Source organism: Bos grunniens, chromosome 13 (assembly GCF_055505025.1).
Source record: "Bos grunniens cultivar Pamir isolate PY7600 chromosome 13, Bosgru_T2T1.0, whole genome shotgun sequence".
In the NCBI taxonomy this organism is placed as follows: Eukaryota; Metazoa; Chordata; class Mammalia; order Artiodactyla; family Bovidae; genus Bos; species Bos grunniens.
This window is the reverse complement of record NC_141177.1, coordinates 9088131-9115316: the sequence shown is the minus strand read 5'-3', so window position 1 is coordinate 9115316 and position 27186 is coordinate 9088131. Positions and strand designations below refer to the sequence as shown.

The following is a 27186-nucleotide window of genomic DNA, read 5'->3' as shown; positions in this document are numbered from 1 at the left end:
GTCCTGCTCCTCTGTCATCCCCATGGCCACTGCTCTCCACCTCTTCCACCCTCCAGCAGCAAAGACCTCCTGGGGTTTACTGACCTCAGATTTGAATCAGGAGGGATGTTTGAAGATACTTCTTGCTGGGTAACCGTGCTTTGGCATTTACCAGCCTGCATGTTAAACCTCGATGTCTACTCATCAGTCTCCTTACTAACAGGAGACACCATCTTGGCCCATTTACAGATCTCTGGAGATGACAACTTGGCAGCTCAGAACAGAGAAGAGATTCATTCAAGGTCCCGCAGCTAGGAAGTGGGAGAGACGGGAATCAAACCAGACTCTGTCACCCGAAGGCCATTGTTGAGAGCTCCTTTAATTACTTTCTCTACAGCAACTGTGTGCCCTAGATGTGTCACAAAAACATACATTTACGATGGACGGGAAAAAAACAGACTTGGAGAGATGGAGACCTGGGATCAAACCTTGTCTCTGCAACTTCGCTTGGGACTTGGGGAGCTGGGAGGGCCTCCTGCACCGTTCATCTAGCACGCACTACTGGCGATGATAATATCCCTCTGTTCACATGTGTCTGGGACCATCCGTGGCATCATGAGACACTGAGCACAGTCAGAGTGAGTGAGCCTGCGTGTCTGCACAGGGAAGAGAGGGAGGGAGAAACACACGTCCTGATGGCTCCAGACCTTAGCAGGTGTTCCACCTTCTCTGGCCTCGGTGTCTCGTGTCCAGTGGGTTCATGGGTAAATACGCTTTCCTATGGCTCCTTCTGTGTGCTGTGTATCACTACACAACACCCCCACCAGGGATCCCTAAAGCAAGATCCGGGCTCTGACCTGCTGACCCCGAGTCCAGCCACTTCGTCTGCAGTCTCTCCCAGTGGGTCCTGCCCTCCTCTCTCCTACCACAGTGGGCATCACAGGGAGACCCCTGGGTCTCGGAATGGGATCCCGGGAGTCCTAGATCTAGCCCTTGGCCTCCTGCTGCCCTGCCCCCAGGGCCCAGAGGGAGGTGGGGAGGGGGAGGGGACAAGGGTCCGGGTGCGACCAGCTGCACCCGGCCAGGAAGCCGCTTAGGTTCCTGGTTCCCACTGGGGCCAGAGTGACACCTGATCCTGGGAGATTGTGAAATGACAGGAGGTGGCAGTCGGCCCGCCTGCCTTGTGTGCTGAGGCCTCTACCAGCAAGGGTTCAGCCCCGCCCCTACCCCACGCCCCCCAGGAACCCAGTTAAATCTTCCTGGCGGCGCCTCATTCCCGCACCCCGCCCTGGCGAGCACCATGCCTGCCTGCCGCCTCGGTCCGCTCCTCGCTGCCCTCCTCCTTGGCCTGCTCCTGAGCCTCCCCCCGGTCACAGGTGAGTGGGGCGGGGAAAGGCTGGGTGCCCAGAGGGGCCGAACCAGGAACGAAGGAACGGAGCCGGGCAGGAGCTTAGCCTCTCTGAGCAGTGAGGATTCCCCAGGGCGGAAGTGGGGAGTCCCCTGCAGACTAAAATGTGGGGATCCCTGGTGCTCTGAAGGAGGTAGCCCTTGAGCTTCAGATGTGTGGTCCAGTGTGCTGGAGGTGCGCAGAGACCACTGAAGACTGACCCTTATGCCTGGGATGGGGCGGGGGTGGGGGGGGGGGCAGCGGGGGTGGGGAGGTTCTTTGCTGATCTTGGAGATGCAATGGCCAGTGGCGGGGACCCTCTGCCGGGATATTGGAAGCTCCTAGACGCTCAGTCGAGCTGGGGTCTCCTAAAAATTGAAGGCTCAGAGGCCAAGGGTTTGGTCCCTCCTGTCCTCCTAGGTATTGGAGGACCCCGTCCCTGGAAGTGGGGCTCTCTGAAGACTGTTAGGGGGGGGCCTAGGAACTGAGACTCAGAATTTCGTAGCGGGGTGGGGATCGAGATTGGGGGCCATCGGACAGGAGGTGGGCATCCTCTGAGAGCGGGCCCGGGTTCCCCACGACCCGTCCACCTCCCAGGCTCAATCGCAGTGAAGCCGGGTGAGTGTCCCGAGCTGGAGGGTGACGCGAACTGCACGAAGGCCTGCGTCTTGGATGAGGACTGTGATGACAACCTCAAGTGCTGCCAGGCTGGCTGCGCCACCGTCTGCCAGATGCCTAATGGTAACTTGGGGGACCCTCGAGGGCCGGGGCGTGGCAGCGGGGGTGCGGGAGAAGGGAGCGCCCCGTTCCGGGCACACCAGCGCTACCGACCCGGGGGTCCAGGACCAGGTCGAGGTGGCTGGAACCGGATCAGCCCGTGCTCTCCCTCCCGCGACCCCGGGGAGACCGAGGCGTCGCTGACATGCCGCCGAGGGGAAGCGAGGTCCCCCACTCCCAGCCGGATTCATCGCTCTGGTGCATGACGGACTTCCGGGACGCACCGCGGGGACGTGGTTCCGGACCATTGTTCCCTGAGATCTGGGCGCCAGGGTCGAAGCTTCCTCCTGGCGGGGGGTTTAGCCGCGGGGCAGCCCTGGGCTGTCCAATGGGCTGGGTCCGGAGGTCTTGGACTCGCTCCCGTGCCAGAACCCCTTTCCTGTGGCTTCCCCGGCCCTGGGGGAAGGCTTTGGGATGCCTACTTGCCCGCACTCCCCAAATTCCACTGTCCAGATGGAGGCTTTCCAGGTTTAGGAGAGCACTCCGCCCATCTTAAAGATGTGATACAAAAGAGAGAAAGGTTCTTGTCCAAGGTCACACTGCCATCCCTGGCTGGACAGGATTCATAACACAAGGGGTCCCTTTTTTGTCTGAGTGGCTTGAAGAAAGTCAGGACCCCATCCTGAGCAGCCCTCCCCCTTCCTCCTCTGATCACCCTCTCTTCTGCTCTGAAGACTGAGTGAGAGAGAGTGTGTGAAGCTTGCCCTTCATAGAAAGCACTTGCTGGAGCTCAAGACTGTCCAGCAGGTCCTAGGGACTCCTACCTGAGCAGGAAGGGGTCTTAAACAGCTTGGACTCTGAGCATCTTGTTTTTCAGAAGGAAAAACTGAGGACTAGAAGCCAGGATATGACCTGATCCCACTGTATTGGGATCGCTTGTCTTTACCCAGAGAAAAAGTCCCTGTGATGCTCCCTCCCTGTGATTTCTCTGAAGATGCCTGCAGGGCCAGGAAGGCCTGTAATCAGAGACCTCAGTCAGAGCAGGTGGTGGGAGCCGGAGGGAGGAACAGCCTGTCAAGGGGGCTTGTGGATCTGGGGATCTCTACTGCTACTGCTACTGCTAAGTCACTTCAGTCGTGTCTGACTCTGTGCCACCCCATAGACGGCAGCCCACCAGGCTCCCCCGTCCCTGGGATTCTCCAGGCAAGAACACTGGAGTGGGTTGCCATTTCCTTCTCCAATGCATGAAAGTGAAAAGTGAAAGTGAAGTCACTCAGTCATATCCAACTCTTAGCGACCCCATGGACTGCAGCCTACCAGGCTCCTCCACCCATGGGATTTTCCAGGCAAGAGTACTCTAACCTGGACCAAAGTGAGGAAAACCAGGAGAGGAGGACATTGGGAGAGAAAGACACAGATGAGAGGAGAGTGGGGAGAAAAGAGGAGTTTCTGCTTGGGGAAGTCTCTGCTGCTCCCTGGTCTCGGATAGACTGAGGCAGGAAGAGGGGCAGGGACAGAGGGTCTCGTGGATTAGAATCCTCGTTGTACCATCTGCAGGTTTGTGTCCTGAGCAAGTGGCTTCACTTCTCTGAGCCTCTGCTTTCTCCTTGACACAATGGGATGAGAATCTCAGATGTTGTAGGACTGACATGAGGCTAAAAGAAATGGTACACGTGAGATGTCTCAGGAGAGAGTAGATCCTCCACTCACAGTGGCTTGTTTGGTGAGTTACTGGCTATTGATGCCCTTCTGTCCTGGGGCAGCTCGGTATTGAGAGCTCCTGCCCTTCTCCAGGGAAAGGGTGTCTGTGCAGGAAGGCAGCCCCCGTGTCCTCTCAGCTCATCACCCAGCTCTGTGCGTGCTTGACGTTTGGCTGGACTTGCTCCTTGGGCTTCTGGGCACTGAGCCCAGCTCCCTCCTCCTTGAGCCTGGAGTGGAGCACAGGGTGTGTGTGTGTGTGTCTGTGGACATTGAAAGGCTGGCTCAGGTCTTGGTTTTACTTCTCATCAGCAGTGTTTTGTTGGGTGATGCCTTCACCTCTCTGGGTTTCATTCTCCTCTGCTGTAATAAGAATACAGTAGACATATCCCCTACAGAAGATAGGTTTGATGTGAAAACTAAAGGACAAAATGGATTTGCACTAAGGACTTGTTAATTGGCACATCTCTGTGGTTTTGTGTGTGTGTGTGTGTGTGTGCACTGGTGGAAGAATGCTTCTCTGGGTGTTAGAGTGAGAGTGTAGAGGGGACCTTGGTTCCACCTGGTTGTAACTAGGAGTGAGTATATGGGAGTGAAGGCCTGTGGGTGCATCACCCTGACGTGGGCTCTATGGTTTACTGCTTACAAAGCAACAGAATGCATGGTGCACAGACCTGAAGCCAGTTTCCTGGGTTCAAATCCTGTTTCTACCCTGTTTGACTTAAAGCAAATTATTTAACTTCTTCACTCAATTTCCTCATCTGCAACATGAGAAAATAGTTACAGCTCCTTGTCCCAGGTTCGAGGCTTATCCCGAGGATTAGATGAGTTAATAAATGTCGCAAGCTTCGGATAATGCCTGCTACTTAGAAGGAACTAAGTGTTAACAGCTGCCTTTACTCATCATCATTATTATTGCTACAAAGGACGTTGACTTCTCAGGGAGAAGTCTGTTGCCTCCATTGCTTCCATAACAACCTTGTGGTGTGGTCAACGCTGATCTCATCTGACACCTGAAGACACAGGGCTCTGGGGGATTTCTCTCCTGAGGCCACAGTTAGGAGAAGGCAGAGCTGGGACTCAAACTGGAGTGCAGTGATCTCAAAACCCCTGGGAGGAGAGAACAGGAGGAAGAGAGTTTGCAGACGACCTTCCAAGCCCCCTGAGATTCGCTCAGGCAAGCAGCTGTCTTCTTTGTGAATCCAGGTGGGCAGACATGCTGTGGAGACGTGTGCAGCCGCCTGCCTCGGCTCTGCTCACCACCTCTTACTCCTTTTTTTACCCAGACAAACCGGGCTCATGCCCTAATGTGGATATCGCCTTCCCCCAGCTCGGCCTCTGCCGGGACCAGTGCCAGGTGGACAGCCAGTGTCCTGACGCGTTGAAATGCTGCATCAATGGTTGCGGGAGGGTGTCCTGTGTCACCCCTGTCTTCTGAGGTAGGTGCCCTGTGCTGGGGGGAGGGATACATTGATACCCAGATATGACAACCTCTGCAGGAGGCTGAAAAGGAGCCCCTGAGCTAACACAGTGCTATTCGCTTATCCATCCTTTGATTTGTTCTCATCTGCTCAACAGATAGTCACTGAGCATCTATCACAGGCGGTTCACTGCTCTAGGTGCTGGGATGCTCCATGAGTAAACAAACCCAACAAAAATTTCTCTCTGATGGGTTTTATATACTGTGCATTCATGCGTCCTAAGTCGTTTCAGTCATGTCCGACTCTGCGACTCTATGGACCTGAGCCCACCAGGCTCCTCTGTCCATGGGATTCTCCAGACACACATACTGGAGTGGGTAGCTGTGCCCTCCTCCAGAGGATCTTCCCAACCCAGGGATTGAACCTGCATCTCTTATGTCTCCTGTGATGGCAGGGGAGTTCTTTACCACTAATGCCACCTGTAGATGCTAGTGAATGTAAATCAAATAAAAAAGCAAGTATACCCTGTAAAAAGGCTTCCCTGGTTGCTCAGTTGGTATAGAACCTGCAGGAGACCGGGGTTCAATCCCTGGTTGGGAAGATCCTCTTGAGAAGGAAATGGCAAACCACTCAAGTATACTTGCCTGGAAAAATCCCATGGACAGAGGAGCCTGGTGGTTTGCAGTTCATGGGGTCGCAAAGAGTCGGGCACAACTAAGCGACTAACACCTTCATTCAACACCTTCATTCCCTGTAAAATGTTAGCAGGAAATAAGTGACCTGGAGAAAAAGAAAACAGAAGGAGAATTCGGAGTAGGGATGGGGAGCAGCAGGGAGTTGTGTTGCAGTTTTATCACAGGACCTTCCAAAAGGCAGCATTTGAACAAACTTGTTGGAGATGATGGAGGGAACTGGGAGCTTTCAGAGAGCCTGTTATGACCAGTGGGGGCAGCAGATATAAAGCAGTAGAACCCCTGGTGTGTTTCAGGAAAAGCCTGAAGTCTGGAGCCTATGATCAAAAAGAGGGCAATAGAGGAGAGGGTCAGAGAGGCATTTTATTTATTTATGGCTGCACTGGGTCTTCACTGCTCTGCACAGGCTTTCTCTGGTTGCAGCAAGCTGGGGCTACTCTGCATTGCACGGGTTTCTCGTTGTGGCAGCTTCCGTTGCTGCAGAGCCCAGGCTCTAGGCAAGCGGGCTTCCGTAACTGCAGCACGCAGGCTCAGTAGGTGTAGCACATGGTCTTAGTTGCTCTGCAGCATGTGGGATCTTCCTGGACCAGGGATCGGACCCAGGTCCCCTGTATTGGCAGGCAGATTCTTAACCACTGGACCACCAGGCAAGTCCAGGACTTTGGTCTTGACCCATAGATGTTGGGCCCTTGGAAATGGACATGCTCTTGAATTTAAAAGGATTGCTCCGGCTGCTGTGTGGAGACCCTAGAGGCAGCAGTAGCAGAAGCAGGGAGACCAGCTAGGAGGCTCCTGCAAGAGGCCAGGTGGGAGGTGATGGACCAGGTGACCTAAGAGGCTGGGTTTGCGACATACATGAAGGTGGATGGGACAATATTTGCTGATTGTTTGGGCTGTGAGATTTACTCCTTTTCCCCTTCACTTGTGCACTTACTCTGTGGCCGACAGGGCTACATTCACCTGCTTTGAGTGGTTCTCATGCCTAAAGACAAGATCGTGGAGCCTCTTTTTCCCCACAGATAATTAAAAATAAAACAATGTTAAGTCTTAAAGCAAGCATAAGAAAGTAAAGAGAGGGACTTCCCTGGTGGTCCCATGGCTAAGAGTCTGAGCTCCCAACGCAGGAGGCCTGGGTTTGATCCTGGTCAATGAAATAGATCCCACACGCTGCAACTCAGACCCAGTGCAGCCAAATGAATAAATACGTAAAGATTTAAAAAAAAAAAGAAAAGAAAAGAAAGAGAAAACCCAAAGCACATGCATCTTCAGCCCATTGAGGGATCCAGCACTGTGCCATGTGTGGGGACAGAAGGTGACGGCTGCCCTTCCTCACTGAGTTTGCAGCCAGGTGGCCGAGGCAGACAGTTGGACAGACACTCCCAATGCCTATAATCAGTGCGGCAGTGGAGGGCAGGGCTGGGTGTGGTAAGAACACAGGAGGAAATCTCACCCAGGTGACGGTGGGGGAAGGAGGGAGCAGGGTTCTGAGCCAGTCCTGAAGGATGAGTGAAAGGTCAGTAGTCTGGTAAAGTACAGTGGTAGGGAAGCTGTTCCGGATGGAGGGAATGGGACCAAGCAAGCCCCTGGAAGGACCCCCTGGTTGTAATTTAATTGCTAATCGTGCACTGCTGTTGATAAGCTCTCAGTCAACAGACTGGCAGGTCAGTGATGTAACCTATTGCCCAGATGTGACGACTGAGACCCAGACAGAGGGGAGGACATGCCCAAGGACTCATGGTTGCTAATTCAGTGCCTGAAAGGGAAGCACGGTCTCGCCAGGGCCCCGAGCTCTCCAGTGATGCCAGCTGCCTCTTGCCTCCATGTGTGCCAACAGCATGGGCTGGCATTGCAGTCAGGAAGACCTAGGTTCAGATTTCAGCTCTGACAATTAACTAGCCTTTTTCACCTCCCTGAACTGCAAATATTTTGCTTATAAAATGGGATAAATAAGATCTTTTTGATCAGTTAGCTTAGCTTAACCGAAGGAATGGGGGCATAGTGCAACTTCCTAGTGGTGGAAGGATTCTTAGGGAGATAAATGACAGTGACCCCTCATGAATGATCACAGTGGTCAGTGGGGACCATGGTATACCCAGGTGTTTCCTGGGATGGTCGGAGCAAAAGAAGTGAGTCTAGGACCTTCAGAAAAATGCCTGCAGAGCCCCAGGGCCTCGAGAAAGTGAGGCTTTGCTGGGGGGCGGGGGGTAGGAAGAGGGGGGGGAGCTGTGATGGAGTGGGAGGAGCTTTGGATCAGAATTTAAGCTGCAAGCACTCTTGTCTAGTGTCCCGGGTATTGTTGTTGATGGTATTATTATGATTTTCTTCCTCCAGCTCCAGCCTGTGGACTGAGGGAGCAGCAGTGTCTGCCCGGCCCTGTCTCGCTCCAGCTCAGCTGCCCTCCTCCCTTTCTGGCCTCTTCCCTCCCTCCTGAGCTGACCACAGCTGCTTTTTTTCCCAACCAATAAAGTGACTGCTTCCAGCACTGGTGGGCCTGTGGCCTCTGTTCTTATAATTCAGGCACATTCCATTCCTGCCTGCAACCTTGGGCTGGGGAGGTGGGAGTGGGCGTGGCCACCAGATCATCCAGGCAGAGTCCGAGAAGAGATGAGCTGTGACACGGTGACACAGTGAAGGTAACTCAGGGCTCTGTGTGCCGAGGCCCTTCCCCAGTTAATCGTCCCACCAGCCCTGTGCAGTTGCAGGTTATTCTCCCAGGGTGATGGAGAAGAGAACTGGGGCTCAGAGAGATGCTGGAATCCTTCCAGAGCTGCTGGGAGTTCTGACAACAGCAGCAGGTACTGTGTGCCTGACACAGGGCTGGGAGATTCACTTGTAAGATCTCCTGAATCCCCTCAATAGCCCTCAGATTGTGATAAGGTCTTCCTTGGTGGCTCAATGGTAAAGAATCTTGCTGCAATGCAGGAGACCTGCGTTAGATCCCTCATCTGGGAAGATCCCACATGCCATGGAGCAACTAAGCTCCTGGGTCTCAACTATTGAGCTGGTGTTACAGACGGGTCTCAGCCAAGTTACTTGCTTGAGGCCACACAGAAAGAAGGTAACAAAGTCAGGGTGCTTTGTTGTAGGTTTTGGTTTTTGTTTTAATCAAGCTGTTATTTTGTAGAAATAACACTTACATGGATCACAATTCAAAAGGTAAAAAACAGGATATACAATGTATGTACCACATCTTCTTTAAAATAAATAGCCAGGCTTCCCTGGTGGCAAAGAATCTGCCTGCCAGTGCAGGAGACCAGGGTTGGATTCCACATGCCTCAGAGCAAATAACATAGCCCAACTATGGCCTAGATGGCTGGGATGGGAGGAGAGGGAGGTGATATATAAAAAGATATAAACATAAGTAGAGCTGATTTACTCCGTTGTACAGGAGAAACGAACTCAACATTCTAAAAGCAATTATGCTCCAAAAAAAGAACAGAATACACAATGAAACATCGTTCACCCTTGACACTTTTCCTCCACCCCCAGCCACTTTGTTGTATTTTTCTTTGAGAATTCCTTTTTGAAAAAAATCTTTATTTGTTACAGTATTGCTTCTGTTTTATGATTTGGTTTTCTGGCATCAACATGTGGGATCTTCGTTCCCCAACCAGGGACAGAACCCACACCTTCTGCATTGGAAAGCAAAATCTTAGCCAGCGGAACAGCAGATAAGTCCCTGCTCTGTGTTTTCTGTGGAGACTGTGAATGCTATCAGTTTCTTGTATCTTCTTTCCAAGCTACAGCTCAAGCTCACTCCCTCTATCCCGTACCCTTCTCTTTGTTCCCTCCTCTCTATTCCTTCTTTCTATATGTATTTATTTATTCTCTCCATCTCCTGGCTCCCAGGGCCAGAATCTTGGTAAACTGCCACCCTTCCAGAGTGCAGGGCAGGGGCTCTTCTTGCACTGACCTCCCATCTCCAACAACAGGCTGCCTTGCTGCTGTCTCTAAACCCCACCTCCAGTCTAGAGGCTCTGTACAGTAAAACTGATGCAAAAACAAATGTCTGCTCTTCAGTAAAGTGCAGCTTGGGGTTGGTGGGATAATAGCTATATTTGAGGGAGCCAGAGCTTAAAAGTGAAGTTCTGAAGCCAGACCACAGCCCTGCCTGAGGAACAGCGTAAGCAGAGGTATTGCTCATGTGGGGAATACTTTTTGAGCTCTTACTATATGTTCTGTTCTAGGTGGGGCGGATTTGAGATCAAGGAGGTGTGTGGTGTATGCATGTGTGCATGTATGTGTGTAGGGGGGAAGAACAGTCAATAAATGAATGAAACAAGGCATATATAACATGTTAGGTGGTGGCAAGATGTTAGCAAACTATAAAGATGAGTAAGATGACTAGTGGGTCCAGGGGATGGGGGAGAGAAGGGGGCAGTTGCTTTGCAGAGCGTATTCAGGGAAGGTCTTTCCTAAGATGTCATTCAAGCCATGGGCTGAGTGAAGGACAGGAGCCATGTGAAATCCATGGAAAGAGCTGTCCAGACCGAGGACATTTCTAGTGCTGAGAACCTGAGGTCAGAGTGTGCTCTGGGTGCTTGAGGATCATGGCTGGAGTGGTGAGGGGTCAGGAGTACCAGGGGAGATAGTCAGAGAGGTTTGTGGGCACAGATTACAGAGGGCCCTGTGGTCACTACAAGGACTTTGCCTCTTATTCTGAGGAATTTAGGAGCCCTGCTGGGGGTTTGAGCAGAAGGACGACTTCATCTTACATTTGAAAAAGATCCTTCTGGCTAGACTGTGGGACTTTCCTGGTGGTCCAGTGGTTAAGAATCCTCCTGCCATGCAAGGGACACATGTTCCATCCCTAGTCTGGGAAGATTGTACCTGTCATGGAGCAAGTGAGCCCACATGCCACAACTACAGAGCCCCCACGCTAGAGTCCAGGAACCTTGAAGAAAAGCCCCCTTCAATGAGAGGCCCAGCACAGCCAAAATTAAATTTAAGAATCGACTCTGGGGCGATGTGGAAGCAGAGAGAGCAGTTAGGCGACCCAACAGGACATGGAAGAAATGACTATTTTTTTTGCCTCTTCATCTACTAATATGTATGAGACCTCCAAACTGTCAGCCCTAATGCCTGGGAGCTAGGGCTGTACCAGCCACGGTGGCTCCTATGACTCCTGTGTGGTTCCGTGTGTCCTGTCTGTTGGAGCTTTGGGAAATTAGGTCACGAAATAATCACGTTGCAAACACAACAAATATTCCCCTTCCTGCCCCATGACCACGTTTACCCCGTTGATCAAAAGTGAGGGGGTGAGGAAAACAAAAATAGACAGCTGAGGACATTGTTAGTCTTCCATTCACAGCTGCAATCTGGTGGGTATCTGGTTTCTTTAGCTATTAAAGATGGTACTTGGGGGGAGCTGCAGTGCCCCCTTCAGTCACAGAAAAGCATAGCATTTGAAGGTCCTGCCTTCTGGACCTAGAGGTCTCTGTATCCCCTACAGATGGGATATCAACCGCCCAGAAGCCCAGCGCCCAGCCAAACCAAGCCTACTGGGGTGAGCTTATTATATAAAAGATGGAACCCCCTAGAGCTACTGTATCACCCCCCTCATCATTTGCAAGCTTCACATCTTGAACAGCCCTCTGGAGATTTTTCACCAGATGAACGATCCAAACAAAGCCTGTGGTTTATTATGGGCTACGATTAGGTTTAGGGTTATGGTAAGAATCTTGGCACCACCAGGGGAACAGACTATGGAAGGCAGCTGCCCTTTTCAGTCAGTCTGAAAACAACAACCCCTCACTGATGGAAGGCTGGTTCACTCTGCAGGCCGAGCTCCAAGTGGCCTGGATGGTGCCCACAGGACCCTCCTTTAACCAACCTCCAGGTAGCAATATACACAGACATGCTGGGTTGAATTTTCTACATTGGTTCACTCATGATCTCTGTTGGTGGGTTGGAGACTCTAGTTTGAAATAGATAAACCTCTCAACATATTAATGTACAAGTTAGGCATGTTCATGCTTATCTCAGGGTTAGTTCTCCATTGGTCTCGTCTGGTTCAGCTGTGGTATACTTGTAAGGTCACCTTGTTATTTCTACGCTGCTTTTTGTTTGTTTGTTTTGGCCATGCCATGCATTCCCAGACCAGGGGTTGAACCCAGGCCCTCAGCAGTGAAAGCTCAGAATCCTAACCCGTGGACCACCAGGGAATTCTCTAATCTCTTGATCTTATGTATTACGGCTTTATTCTCTAGTTTGGGTTTATTGCTTGAGACAACTAGCACCCAGACATCACATTCTGCATTTCCTTTCCACTTTTATCCTAGTTCAGAGGATAAAAGTCATCCCTAGTGGGTTTCTGTCATTTCTCTGGAGGTCCTTTGATAGTGGGTGGAGGCTTTCACGCTTGAGGTTTTTTCATGATTTTTTCTGGGCTCCCTCCTCACAGCTCTTGATTCTATTGTCTGCAGTTTGAAAAGAGTTTGAAAAATGAGAATTCCCAGCTATGGGTTGCCTCTTCTTTGATCAGCGTTGCTTCTCCCTCCCTCCTTCATTTCCTTCCTTCTTTCCTTTCTTCCATAATTCAAAGATGACAAGAATCGTAGGACTGACTGCGAGCTTAAAACTTTACCTCTGAAAAATAAATCCCAGGCCCCTCCTTTCCTCCACAGTGTAATTTTTACAAAACGAATCAATAGGTACTTGTAGAGTATTTACTCTGTACACACGTCACCTCTCTTGGCTGGGTGCAGAAATGTGTAACGCAACATCCCAGCTTTCAAGAGCCCACAAAATATAAACATCAGAAGGTAGAAGCAGGCAGGCCCAGAATATCCTTGTATAGTCCGTATGGAGAGGTCAGGGAATTTTATGGGATGGAGAGGTAAGCAAGGACTGGGTTGCTCACACAGTAGAGCTCAACTTTAATGAAAGCGAACAGGTTAAGAATATGGGTTCCAGGGACTTCGCTGGTGGTCCCGTGGTTAAGACTCCATGCTTCCAATGCAGGGGGTGCAGGTTCAATCCCTGGTTGAGGAACTACGATCTGACATGCTGCATGGTTGTAGTAAAAAAAAAAAAAAAAGAATATGGGCCCTAGAGTCCCACTTCAATTCAAACACCAGCTTTACTCCTTGTCAGTTTGCTGTTTGGATCAAGTCATTTATATTTCTGACTTTCAGCTTCCTTATTTGTAAGATATAGATATTAATAGAATCTTCCTCTTTGGGCTGTTGGGAATATTAAAGGAGAGCGTATATGTAAAGCACTTAACTTGGTTCCTGGCATATCATAAGTGTTTCATAAGTGGCAATTATGAAAATTTTAATAGACGGTATTATGTATTGAAAGCTTTTAAAATGCATGTTCTCTGACCCAGAGGGTCCCCTTCTTATAATCTATCCTAACTAAATAGTCAGAAATGCTCACAGTGATTTATTATCCTTGCGAAGTGAAGTGTAGCATTACTTAATTTTCTTAATATTTATTTATGTATTTGGCTGCATCGGATCTTCGTTGCATCATGCAGAATCTTTCATGGCGGTGCGTGGACTCTCTGGCTGTGGCACGTGCTCTCAGTTGCTCGGAGACGTGTGGTCTTAGTTTCCTGACCAGTGAATTCTTAACCACTGGACCACCAGCGAAGTCCATACAGCATTACTTACTATATTGAGAAATTGTAAACTCTCTTAATATTTAATCAAAGAAGTTTGCTTAAATAAATTATCATCCAGCCATACCAAGAAAGCTCTACCCCTTTGAATGGTTCTGCTGAAGAATATTTAACGATATAGGAAAATTTTCACCTGATATTGTTAACTGATAAAAGCAGGTTATAAATCTGTATTAATGTATGCTCCTGAATTGTTCTCTTTCATTCTTCCCAGGAAGTTTTTTTAAGGCTTGTGGAGCTTGTTCATTTGAAAGATTTTCCTCCAGCATATGTGGATTAAGAAATTTAGCAAGATCTCAACACTGCACCAAGAGTGCTGTTTCCAGTGCCTCTGTAGGTCATCTGGCACTCACTGGTCTTCTGGTAGTTTCTTCTTTTTGACAGTTTCTGTGTATCTTTTCATCTAAACAACTTTTAAATCACAACAGTTCTCATCACCCAGACTTGGTGATATAAGGCCTCTTGGATATTTGTACTCATAGGAACCAGGCACTGGGAGTCTTCAACTTTTCACCTGTGAACAAATATCAGAGAAGAACGAGGGAGAGGAAGAAGACTCAAGAACTGAGTCTTTTTTAATTTTATTTTATTATACATTTATTTTTGGCCACATGGATTGCGGGATCTTAGTTCCTGAGCCAGGGATGGCACCTGTGTCCCCTACAGTGGAAGCGTGAAGTCCTAATCTCTGGACCACCAGAAAATTCCCAAGAACTGAGTCTTTAAGCCGTCACTGCTGTGTGGAAAGAAGGTTCTCCGGTGTTCTTGCCTGGAGAATCCCAGGGACAGGGGAGCCTGGTGGGCTTCCGTCTATGGGGTCGCACAGAGTTGGACACGACTGAAGCGACTTAGCAGCAGCTGTGTGACTCTGGCCAAGCTCCTCCTCCTCGTGGCAGTCAGACTGCTCAGGTGGTCCAGTGATCCTCACTTCCTAGGATTCACGCTCTTGTGTAATCACTGCCTTGATGTGGGCAGGACTTAGTGACCTGTTTCTAAGGAGCAGTGCAGTGTCACTTCCCACTGCTTGCTCTGATGAAGCCCATTGTCATGTTTGTGAGCTGGCCCCTGGAGAGGCCCAATTGTCAAGGGCTGAAGGTGGCCCCTGGCCAACAGCCTTTGAAGAACTGAGTCCTTCCAATGGCCAGGTGAGTGAGCTTGGAAGTGGATCCTTCCCCAGTTGAACTTCAGATGGCAGAGCAGCCTCAGTCAGTCATTGACACCTAGACTGCATGCTTGTAAAAAAAACTTAAGCTCAGGAGACAGTATTTCAAGTAACCCTGAGAGAACTGCTCCGAGGAGGAGGGGGATGAGTCAGGTTATATAGAAGTTTGCAGCAAAGGGCAGGTAGTCTGAACATCAAAAGTACTTTTGTGAAGTAAAGAAAATCAGATATCCCAAGTTAAAGAATTCAGCACAACTGTATGTATGGGAAGATGCAAGAGTCTGAACTCACAGAATCATTCATTCATTTGCATCTCAGCTATGTGGGACCAGCATCATGTATTTTTTACATCTTGAATTCCTCAGGGTTTACCGTAGGAAGTGGCTACAGCCTAATGGCTGCTGAATTGCAAGTGTTCCTCTCCTTCTTGGGTGCCCTTAGGGCTCAGGATTTCGCATCTGGAGGGCTGGGATTGCTGAGGATTGTGACAACCTTGTTTACTGATATGGCAGAAAATTTTCCATTCTCAGTCGTTGTGGTGCATGCCTTGTTCCCAGGCATACGGAATCTTCCCCAAACAGGGATGGAACCTATGTCTCCTGCATTGGCAGGTGGATTCTTATCCACTGTTCCAGGGAAGTCCTCAGTGAGTTTCCTTAAGATGATTATTTTGCAATCTTTGACAGGCAGGTTGTAGATCTGTGTTTCTTGGGAGCCAGTTACCAGAGCTTTACTAGTTCTTTTGGTTGTGCCATGTTTGATTCTTCATGATTAGTGTGGCCTTGACATGGTATCTCTGCCTTTGAAGGAACAAACACCTCTTCCAGTCTTGACATACTGGTTTTGGCATGTGAGAACTTTCAGTCAGCTCCCCAGGCTGCCAGGATTACCACTAGAATCAGAGTTGTGCTGGATTAGAACTGGTTTTGAGACTGTCACTGGGTCGTCTGCGGTGGGTTTGTGATTTGCATGTTTGATTTCAGAGGCTCAGGTAGGCATGGATTCTGCCCAGTCCTTGGGTGGATGAGACTATCTAGAACCTGGTTCTGTAGGGAGGTTCTGGGAGAGGGGTCTGCTTTAGGGTCCAAGGTCAGGCCCTCATTCAGCGAGCCTATTACCAGGTACAAGGTAGGTGTGGCTCCCACCAGGTCCCTGGGAGCGCTGCTGTGTAGTCACCGGATGAGTCCCTGGGTGGGTGACACTGGTCCTGGACCATGGCTGCCAGGGACTGAAATGGAGCGGCAGGACTTTGTCTAGTTCAACAGCCAAGATTGAAGGTTCTATTCCTGGTTCCAGAGGCACAGTGTTGCCTGCTGGGTCTTTGGCTGGGCTGGACTATTCCCTGACTGTGACTGGAAGGACCGGAGCCAATTCTAGGGCCCTTTCTGTATCTCCCAAGGTACAGATGTGGCTCCTGCCAAGTCTCTGTTCTGGCAAGACTGCTCACAGTCTGTGGCTGGAAAAGGCTGGAACCCAGCCTAGGGCCTTTCAGGATCTCCAGAGTCGCAGATGGGAGTGTCTTCTCTTGGGTCCCTGAGCCAGTGGGCCGGTCTGCAGACCATGCACAGGACAAGACAGATCCTATTTTAGGGCCCTTTCAGAATCTACACCCTGAGTAAGTTTGGTGGGTTTTCCTCCAGGGGCTTCTAGGCAGGGGCTGTAGGCAGTTCACAGGCTAGTTCAGGGCTCACTAGTTCTCTATGCCTATTATCTGATGCGTGGGGGAGGTTGACTCTGCCTGGGTCCCTCGGCATATGGTGCTGGTGACAGGACCAAGCTAAATGGGACTGTAACCAAGTCCTCGTGGATATGGAGCTGTTTCTGGGTCCTAGTTGGAACTGTGATAGCTGTTTCAGCCACCTGGCTGTGGGCCTGCCTTCTCAAGTGGTTCTCCCAGGTCTAGGGCTGCCCTGGGCTTCACAGTCTCCTTCCAGGATCTAAAAGCTTCCACAAAGGCATTTTTGTCTATGGATGGATGCCAAATAATTATTCAGAAGGAATATGAGAGGGGGACCTCTTGTTCAGCCATCTTTCTGGTGTCACTCAGGATGTTACTTTTCAAAGGTATTAAAAATCATTCTTAATGTTTAACCTTGTGTTATTTTGCAATAATGGAAAATTGGAAGCACACATTTAACCACAGATGATTAGCTAAGTAAATTACAGTGCTTTGTAGGTTAGAATATTATGTAGCCATTAACAGTGATACTGAAGAATATTCACTGGTCTGAAAAAATATTTAAATGTTTATAGTAAAATGCTACATAAAAATCCCGGTAGAAAATACTACGTAATTCATGCACAGAGAGAGAGAGAAATGGGGAGGAGAGAAAGAGAGAAAGTAAAGGCATACACAGAGGAATGTTATTTTAAGATGATAATTGAATGTTGTCCCTGTGCATAAAATTTAATTTAATTTAATCTTTACCCCAAAAATATACTTCCTGTGTATGCCCCAAGTTTTCAAATTCACTTTCCATCCCCCAAAACCTTTATCCTCCAAATCACTAAGCAATAACTAATACTACGTGTGTGTGTGTGTGTGTGTGCGTGTGTATTAGTTGCTCAGTCATGTCCGACTCTTTGCAACCCCATGGACCATAGCCCACCAGGCTCCTCTGTCCATGGGATTCTCCAGGGAAAAATACTGGAGTGGGTTGCCATTTCCTTCTCCAGTACTAAGTGTGAATGACTCTTAATCCCCACAGTATATTAATATTTATATGTATATATTTTTTAAATAAAGTCTTTCGATTTTAAACATTTTGGCAATATTTGTAGAATTTCAGGCACAGAGGTGGGTAGTTTAAAGACACACCAAACTCTCTTGCACTGTTGATGGAAATGTAAATTGATACAGTCATTATGGGAGACAGTATGGAAAGTCCTTTAAAAACTAGGAATAAAACTAACTACCATACAACCTAGCAATCCCACTTGGCAGCATACACCCTGAGGAAACCAAAGTTGAAAAAGGCACGTGTACCCTAGTGTTCAGTGCAGCACTATTTACAACAGCTAGGACACGGAAGCAACCTAGACACGCATCAGCAGATGAATGGAGAAGAAGCTGTGGCACACACATCTGTGGAATGTTACTCAGTCATAAAAAGGAAAGCATTTGAGTCCGTTCTAATGAGGCGGATGAACCTAGAGTCTATTATACACGGTGAAATAATTCAGAAAGAGGAAGACGAATATTGTATATTAACATGTATATATTACTCCTTGGAAGGAAAGTTATGACCAACCTAGATAGCACATTCAAAAGCAGAGACATTACTTTGCCAACAAAGGTCCATCTAGTCAAGGCTATGGTTTTTCCTGTGGTCATGTATGGATGTGAGAGTTGGACTGTGAAGAAGGCTGAGCGCTGAAGAATTAATGCTTTTGAACTGTGGTGTTGGAGAAGACTCTTGAGAGTCCCTTGGACTACAAGGAGATCCAACCAGTCCATTCTGAAGGAGATCAGTCCTGGGATTTCTTTGGAAGGAATGATGGTAAAGCTGAAACTCCAGTACTTTGGCCACCTCATGCAAAGAGTTGATTCACTGGAAAAGACTCTGATGCTGGGAGGGATTGGGGGCAGGAGGAGAAGGGGACGACAGAGGATGAGATGGCTGGATGGCATCACTGACTCAATGGACGTGAGTCTGAGTGAACTCTGGGAGTTGGTGACGGACAGGGAGGCCTGGCGTGCTGCGACTCATGGGGTCGCAAAGAGTCGGACACGACTGAGCGATTGAACTGAACTGAACTGACTGATGGAATCTAAAAATATGGTACTGATGAATCTGTATGCAGAGCAGCAATGGAGACACAGACAGAAAACAGCCTTATGGACAGGGGTACGGGGGAAGAGGGAGAGAGGGGGATGGATGGAGAGAGTAGCATGGAAACATGATACCAGAGGTAAACTAGATAGCCTATGGGAATTTGCTGTATGACCAGGAAACTCAAACCGGGGCTCTGTAACAACCTAGAAGAGGGGGAAGGGGTGGGAAGTGGGCGGAAGGTTCAAGAGGGAGGAGACATATGTATACCTATGGCTGATTCATTTTGATTCACAGCAGAAACCAATGCAATATTGTAAAGCAACTATCCTCTAATTAAAAATAAATAAATTTTTTGAAAATTAAGAACACACTAGGGGGACTTCCCTGGAGGTCCAGTGGCTAAGACTGTGGCTCCCAAGGGGCCTGATTTCTATCCTTAGTTAGAGAACTAAGTCCCACATGCCAAAACTAAAACTTGGTGAAGCCTAATTAATTACTTTTTTTTTTAAAAAAAAGAGCATGGCAGAGAGAAGGAGGTGAAGGAATGCACTTCTTATTCACAAAAATAACTTCTACTGCCCTAGAGCAAGCCTGGCTCCAGGGAGGGCTGACTTGTTAGAAAATCAGGTTTCTTGCAGGTTTCTTCACATTCTGTTTTCTTCTCAAAGTTGTTGCCATTGCCATAACAACCTCCAAAATTTAAAGACTCACATTCAGAAGTTTTCCAGTTGTAAAACCAGTGCTGGGTCCATTCTGCACAGGGGCCAGTGTTTATAGGATATTTGCAAACATTTGCGATGCCCATTCTGACTAAAGAGAGAAAGTGATTGAGAGAGGCTCACTTCTTATTTCCATATGCAGAGGCGGGTGGGGGCAGGGAATGACCCTGGCCACAAGCCCCTGGCTGTCTGTAATAGCTGAGTTCTGTTTCTTCCCACTCAACCCACCTAGTCCGCCTAGTCGAGATTTTCACTTCTGGGAGTAGCCTGATGTGGTGAAAACCCAAGACTTGAGACTTCCACTCAAGCGGCTGCAAGTCCTAGCCCTGCCACTTGCTGTTAATACCATGTGATATTATATCAACGTAGTAAGGCAATGGCACCCCACTCCAGTACTCTTGCCTGGAAAATCCCATGGGCGGAGGAGCCTAGTAGGCTGCAGTCCATGGGGTCGCCAAGAGTCAGACACGACTGAGAGACTTCACTTTCACCTTTCACCTTCATACACTGGAGAAGGAAATGGCAACCCACTCCAGTGTTCTTGCCTGGGGTGGGCTGCGTCTCTGGGGTCACACAGAGTTGGACACGACTGAAGCAACTTAGCAGCAGCAGCAGCAGTGTCTTCAAATTGCCATCTCTTCATTTGTAAAATTAAAGAGCTGAACTCCACCATCTCTGAGCATCCTTCCAGATCTGATTTTCTAGGATTTGATGAGAAAGATCTCTCAGGTATCCACCCCCATCTCACTGTCTTTCTAGAAAAGATATCTGATCATGAGACAAGGACCAACTTGAATCTGAGAGCAGGATTGAACTTGACTCAATCATTTCCTAGCTTGGATAAATCACCTATCTTTTTGACACTCAAATATGCAAATATATACTGTAAAATGGGTGTATATGCACATTTTGGGCTTCCCTGGTGACTCAGCAGTAAAGAACCCGCCTGCCAATGCAGGAGACACAAGAGACGTGGGTTCAATCCTTGGGTCGGGAAGATCCCCTAGAGAAGAAAATGGCAACCCACTCCTGTATTCTTGCCTGAGAAATCCCATGGACAGAGGAGCCTGGTGGGCTACCTAGACTAGCCAAAGAATCAGACACAACTTAGCAACTAAAATAACAAAATAGGCACATTTTATACTTACTGAAGGGTGACAGACTGGTTCCAAATAGGAAAAGGAGTTCGTCAAGGCTGTATATTGTCACCCTGCTTATTTAACTTATATGCAGAGTACATCATGAGAAACGCTGGGCTGGAAGAAACACAAGCTGGAATCAAGATTGCCGGGAGAAATATCAATAACCTCAGATATGCAGATGACACCACCCTTATGGCAGAAAGTGAAGAGGAACTCAAAAGCCTCCTGATGAAAGTGAAAGAGGAGAGTGAAAAAGTTGGCTTAAAGCTCAACATTCAGAAAACTAAGATCATGGCATCTGGTCCCATCACTTCATGGGAAATAGATGGGGAAACAGTGGAAACAGTGTCAGACTTTATTTTTCTGGGCTCCAAAATCACTGCAGATGGTGACTGCAGCCATGAAATTAAAAGATGCTTACTCCTTGGAAGGAAAGTTATGACCAACCTAGATAGCACATTCAAAAGCAGAGACATTACTTTGCCAACAAAGGTGCGTCTAGTCAAGGCTATGGTTTTTCCTGTGGTCATGTATGGCTGTGAGAGTTGGACTGTGAAGAAAGCTGAGCACCGAAGAATTGATGCTTTTGAACTGTGGTGTTGGAGAAGACTCTTGAGAGTCCCTTGGACTGCAAGGAGATCCAACCAGTCCATTCTAAAGGAGATCAGCCCTGGGATTTCTTTGGAAAGAATGATGCTAAAGTTGAAACTCCAATACTTTGGCCACCTCATGCGAAGAGTTGACTCATTGGAAAAGACCCTGATGCTGGGAGGGATTTGGGGGCAGGAGGAGAAGGGGACGACAGAGGATGAGATGGCTGGATGGCATCACTGACTCGATGGGCATGAGTCTGAGTGAACTCTGGGAGTTGGTGATGGACAGGGAGGCCTGGCGTGCTGTGATTCATGGGGTCGCAAAGAGTCGGACACGACTGAGCGACTGATCTGATCTGATCTGATCTGTAGGGTGACAGATGACCAATGGGAAGCTTGATAAATAGAAAAGCATCAGTAAACCCTGAAGAATGAAAATCGTTCACTCGTGTCTGACTCTTTGTAACCCCATGGACTATACAGTCCTTGGAATTCTCTAGGCCACAGTACTGGAGCGGGTAGCCTTCCCATTCTCCAGGGGATCTTCCCAACCCAGGGATCGAACCCAGGTCTCCCACATTGCAGGCGGATTCTTTACCAACTGAGCTATCAGGGAAGATGCTCTCAATCACTCTTTTCCTTCCTTGACCAAGAAGCCTCTGAAAGCAGGGACCTCATAATACTCCTTCTGCAGCTACACACCTAACACACACCTGGCTCTGAGTTGTCAGGAAATATTTGTTAATGGGGTTGTGGTCGGCGGGGGACAACCATGAATCTAAGGCAGTGTTACAAGTTTCTTGTAAAAAAAAAAAACAAGAAAATATAAAACTCCTTTTATGTTAAAAAAGCATAAATTTCCTTTTATGTTCCTTGTAAGTGAACAACTTTATCCTTGCAATTACTCTTCAAGGTAGATATTGGGACTTTCAACTTTACATGAAAAAAGCTAAAAGTCAAAGAGATGAAGTGTCTTTCCTGATGTCATGCTAGAAAGTGTTGGTCCGAGACTTTGTGTTGCTGCTCGCCACTCCCCGCCCCCCAACACACACACACATACACACCCATCCTATTCCCAGGTTATTCTTGGAGTTCCCATGTTCTGTACTAACTTTGCCCTTGGCAGGAGTCGAAGAGCTGGAGAAGTAAGAGAGAGACCCAGATCTGCATGATTGCAGATTGCAATGATTGCAATTGCATGATTGCAACCTGCATGGTTGCCTCCTAGTCAGCAGCCCAGCTTGGGGTTGGTATTTTAGAGAGAAGGGTGACCAAGGAGGAGTCTGATCCTACATCCAAATCATTCATCCCTAACTTCTGCAGTTCAGAAGGCTGGTCCACTCTTGGAACAGAGTGTCCATCCAAAGCACAGTTCTGCCTTTCTCCTTTGACTTTACCTGATCTGAATTTATCAAAGGCTGCTTTACTACACTTCATGGTGCAAGCCCCTTAAACAATTAATAAATCAACAGCTACCATTTGTTGAGTGCCTTTAACTTTCCAAGCACCCAATAAAATACTCTTCATTCATTAGCTCCCTTGAATCCACACAAGATCCCGGCAAGGCTTGTTGTTGTTTAGTCACTAAGTCATGTCCAACTCTTTTTGGGACTCCATAGACTATAGCCTACCAAGCACCTTCTGTTCATAGGATTCCCAGGCAAGAATACTAGAATGTATTGCCATTTCCTTCTCCAAGAGATCTCCCTGACCCAGAGACTGAACCCTTGCTTCCCTGGTAGCTCAGCTGGTAAAGAATCTGTCTGCAGTGCAGGAAACCCCAGGTGGATTCCTGGGTCAGGAAGATCCCCTGCAGAAGGGTTAGGCTACCCACTGCAGTATACTTGGGCTTCTCTTGTGGCTCAGCTGGTAAAGAATGTGCCTGCAATGCAGGAGACCCTGGTTGGATTCCTGGGTTGGGAAGATCCCATGGAGAAGGGAACAGCTACCCACTCCAGTATTCTTGCCTGGAGAATTTCATGGACTGTATAGTCCATGGGGTCACAGAGTCGGACATGACTGAGAGACTTTCACTTTCACTTTCTCCTGCATTGGCAGGCGGATTCTTTACCACTGAGCCATCAGGAAGACAAAGGATACCTTATGTTCTTGCAAAATCCTATATGCAAATGTTTGTAAGGGGTTTATTCATAATTGCCCCAAACTGGAAATGAGAGTGCCAGCTGGATCAGCGTCACACTTGGTCTCTATAGAAACTTGTTACCATCTTTACACAGTAGTGGTAACTCTTCCTTCCTTCTCTTTAAATTCCCTGAAGCCATGATCCTCATTCACTGGCATTGCTTCTCGCAACTATAGTTCACACAGTGACTGGTCAACCGTCTCATCACCTTCAGAGCTTCACTGTATTCCCTTGAAGGCTTCTCGAAAGCCTGCATTTCCGCATATCCAAGCGTGCATCCTCTTTTGCACCTTGGTGGCTCTAGCAGTATTATTGCTGGTATCTCTTTTCTTAGCTCTCTTAGGTGGTCAAATCAGTTCATTAGAAACCAAAATAAGGGCAGAAGGAGGCTCCCAGGAACTAAACGACATTCCATTCAAACAAAGGAAAGGCAGGATTGCCTACAGGTTCCCTCGGCTGAGAGCTTTACCACAATGTTCCCTCTTCTAGAGTGAGAATTGGCCTCTAAATTCAGAAAAGCAGTTTTCAGGAATTCCCCGCTAGTCCAGTGGTTAGGACTCCGGGTCTTCTCTGCCATGGGCCCAGTTTCCATCTCGGGTCAGGTCCCACAAGCTACAAAAGAAAAATGTTTTTCAGAAAAGTTTCTGCTTTCCCAGAAAAGCAGTTTTCATCTGGGGAGGGGATAATTCTGGCCTCCCAGGGACAATATCTAGAGATGTTTTTGAGTGACACAACTTAGGGGCGAGGGGCACCTGGTTAAGGCCAAGGATGCTGCTAAACACTCTACAAGACATAGGACAGCCTCAGCATAAAGAATTATCTGCCCTCAAATGTCAAATATTGCTCAGGTTAAGCAACCTGCATAAAAGTTATGGATATAAACACTTCCTGACCAGAGATCTAACCCGGGGCCCCCTTGACAATAAAGGTGCAGAGTCCTAACCACTGGACCTTACATTGGCAGCGTGATATGGATTCCACAAAGTAAATGCAGTGCTTGATGAGCTGTGTTTGTACTTACCAACTGAACAAGCTTTGTAGGTGGGTGTGGGAGGGACTGACCTTTTCAAACCAGGCACTCTATACCCAGTTGCCCTGGGCGATCTCTGGCGATGACTCAGTGACTCGGCCTTTCTTCAGGTAACTGATGACTATAATTCCAGAAGCTGGAGGGCTAGTGCAAGATTTATTAAAAGCTCATTGGAGAAGCTAGCAGGAAGTTCTTTCTAGTTACTAGTACTTATACTCATCAAAGGAGTCTTACTAATCAACTATACTTCAATAAAATAAGAAAATTGATTATTTCTGATGACATAATAAATCTTTATATTAATTTCCTATCATTTCAGGGTTACCTATATAGTTTCAATGATTTCTACAACTATTTTGAATAAATATTTGGTACTGTCTATCTTTAAAAAAAAAAAGTGACCTTTACTAACCCCATGTCAACCATGTATACATGGTTTGTGTGTGTGTGTACACATATATAAAGAATTAATTAAATTACAATTAATTGAGACCTGATGCTTTTGGGTAGTGTAGGGACTTTTGCTGTTGTTTAATTACTAAGTGATGTCTGACTCTTTTGTGAACCCATGGACTGTAGCCTGCCAGGCTCCTCTGTCCTTGGGATTTCCCAAGAAAGAAAGGGATTGTTATATCTTTCTCCCAGGGTATGGATCTTCCTGACCCAGGGATCAAACCTACATCTCCTGCATTGGCAGACAGATTCTTTATACCCCTGAGCCACCAGGGAAGTCCAGTGTAGGGACAGGGGAAGTAAATAAGGGTGGAATATTGGAAAAGTAAAATCTTCCCATTCAGACTAAAACCTCCATGTAAAGTTTATCTTTATCTTTTCTAGAAGGGGGAAGGAGACCAACATCATCTGAGTACCAGCTACATGTCAGGGAATTTTCTGCCTTGACTCTTCTCATTCTCACGAAAAGACCTTGGGACAGATACTATTATCATCCCAAGATAATGAACACAACAGAGAAATGAAGACTTAGAGAGACGACTTGCTTGTACATATAACAAATACGTTTACCACACACGCACACATACCAGGAGATTTTATTTTTGTTTCAACCTTATTTATGTTCAAAATAAATGTCCAGAAGGGGGAAATAAGCTTGATTACTTTAAAAGCAGAGTCAATTTATTTATTTATTTATTTATTTGATAGTGTTGGGTCTTCATTGCTGTGCAGGCTTTTCTCTAGTTGTGGTGTGGGGGTGTCTCTTGTTGCAGAGCACTGGCTCTCTGGCACACAGGCTGAGCAGTTGTGGTCACAAGCTTAGTTGCTCTGTGGCATGTGGGATCCTTCAGGACCAAGCCAAACTTGTGTCCCCTGCATGAGCAGGTGGATTCCCATCCACTGTGCCACCAGGGAAATCAATTTATGTCTTCAGAAAGACAAGTGAGAATTTTAGCAGGGGATAATTTTTAGCATTCCATGCCAAATGGCTTGCATATGACTAGGGTCTTCATTGGAGGGAAGAAAATGTCCCTAAAACTCAGGAGGTTGAAATTCTCCCTGAGACACAGTGAGTTCCCACAGCTCCAGCCTGGCCATTTTCCTGGGAGTTGTGACTCTATACAGTTTGCATCTGAGTGGTTGACCCCATGAAGCAATGCCTGCATTTTGCACTGTTTGTTCTCATACTAGTCCTTTTTCGGTCATGAAATATCTCCAGCATACCAGGGAGTATGCTATGCACCTCACATAAATCATCTTGTGTGACCTTCACAAAAACTCTGTGGCTCAGGTTTTATCATTTTGCGTTTTTCACAGATGAGGAAACCATGACCCACAGACATTGTGAGACATGCCCAAGTTTATTTAGTTCATAATTGATCCGTCTGGGGGGTAACTTATGTTTCTATGACCCAAGCCTTTGTTAAACCATTATACTGTGTCATTCTACCACTACCCTGCCAAGGACCTCTGTCCTGCAGAAAGGACATTCCCCTCCATCATTTTCATACCCCAGAGAGACCATCACTTCTCCATGAACTCAATGTCTATCCACTTCAGGGCTTTATTCTTGGGGAAATGAAGTCATGGAGTAGAGGAACTCATAGAGTCATGTTTGGGATGGCAGAGAGATTTAAGAGATCCTGAGTTTAGGATGTACATAGGATTGCGTGTACATCTATTGACCTAATGCTGATAAAATTTGAGTCAGTTATAGTGAGGAGGATGAACCTAGAGTGTGTTATTTGAGTGAAGTAAGTCAGAAAGAGAAAAACAAGTATAGTATATTAATTCATAAATACAGGATCTGGAAAATGGTATTGATGACCTCTTTGCAGGGAAGGAATGGAGACGCAGATATAGAGAACAGATTGTGGATACAGTAAGGGAAGGAAAGAGTGGGACGAATGGAGAAAGTCGCATTGACATACATACACTATCGTGCGTGAAACAGATAGCTAATAAGGAGTTGCCATATAACAATAAGAGCCCAGCCTGGTGCTCTGTGATGACCTGGAGGGGTGGGATCGGGGGCCGCGGGGAGGAGAGGGAGACTCAAGAGGGAGGCACAACTGTGCAAATCAGTCATAGTTATATGGCTGATTTAATAGCTCAGTAACAGCGGAATATTACTCAGCCATAAAAAGAATGAAATGATGCCTTTTGCCACAACATGGGTGGACCTAGAGATTGTCACACTTAGTGATGTAAGTCAGACAGAGAAAGACAAATACCATGACCTGGCTTGTGTGTGGAATCTGAGAAAACCATACAAATGAATTTATCTGCAAAACATAAATAGGCCAACAGATGTAGAAAATAAATGTATGGTTACCAAAGCGGAAAGGGCAGGGAGGGATGAATTAAGAGGTTGGGATCAACATACGTTCACTACAATACACGAAATAGATAACCAACAAGGACCTATTGTATAGCACATGTAACTATACTCAATATGTTGTAATAACCTGTAAGGGAAAAGAATCTTAAAAAGAATATATGTATTATATACATGTATAATATATATGTAATATATAATAATATTTGTATATATTAATCATTTTGCTGTACACCTGAAAGTAACACAACATTGTAAATCAAACCTAAGTGCATGCTGAGTCACTTCAGTCGTGTCCAGCTCTTTCCA

At 47.5% G+C, this 27186-nt stretch overlaps 1 protein-coding gene across 3 annotated transcripts; it reads left to right on the top strand.

The window, feature by feature from the left end:
• Positions 1–1257: 1257 nt before the first annotated feature.
• Positions 1258–8376, top strand: WFDC2 (WAP four-disulfide core domain 2). Of its 3 annotated transcripts, XR_015138625.1 has the most exons (5): positions 1258–1355; positions 1964–2107; positions 4708–4987; positions 5112–5220; positions 8226–8376. XR_015138625.1 is itself a non-coding variant. In XM_086330853.1 (4 exons), exons 1-3 carry the CDS (start codon positions 1280–1282, stop codon positions 5217–5219), a joined length of 372 nt encoding a protein of 123 aa, XP_086186979.1. In that variant the 5' UTR covers positions 1258–1279; the 3' UTR covers position 5220; positions 8226–8376. The 3 variants fall into 3 exon arrangements, 1 of the variants encoding a protein (XP_086186979.1); XR_015138624.1 differs by lacking the exon at positions 4708–4987; XM_086330853.1 differs by lacking the exon at positions 4708–4987 and having other exon boundaries at positions 5068–5220.
• The last annotated feature ends 18810 nt before the right edge of the window (positions 8377–27186 follow it).

Bases quoted from the DNA above. Each gene is read 5' to 3' on its own strand.
- WFDC2 (XM_086330853.1), top strand. From the start codon at position 1,280: ATGCCTGCCTGCCGCCTCGGTCCGCTCCTCGCTGCCCTCCTCCTTGGC. The intron at 1,356-1,963 runs GTGAGTGGGGCG...TCCACCTCCCAG, and splicing joins GAGCCTCCCCCCGGTCACAG to GCTCAATCGCAGTGAAGCCG. The intron at 2,108-5,067 runs GTAACTTGGGGG...TTTTTTACCCAG, and splicing joins CGTCTGCCAGATGCCTAATG to ACAAACCGGGCTCATGCCCT.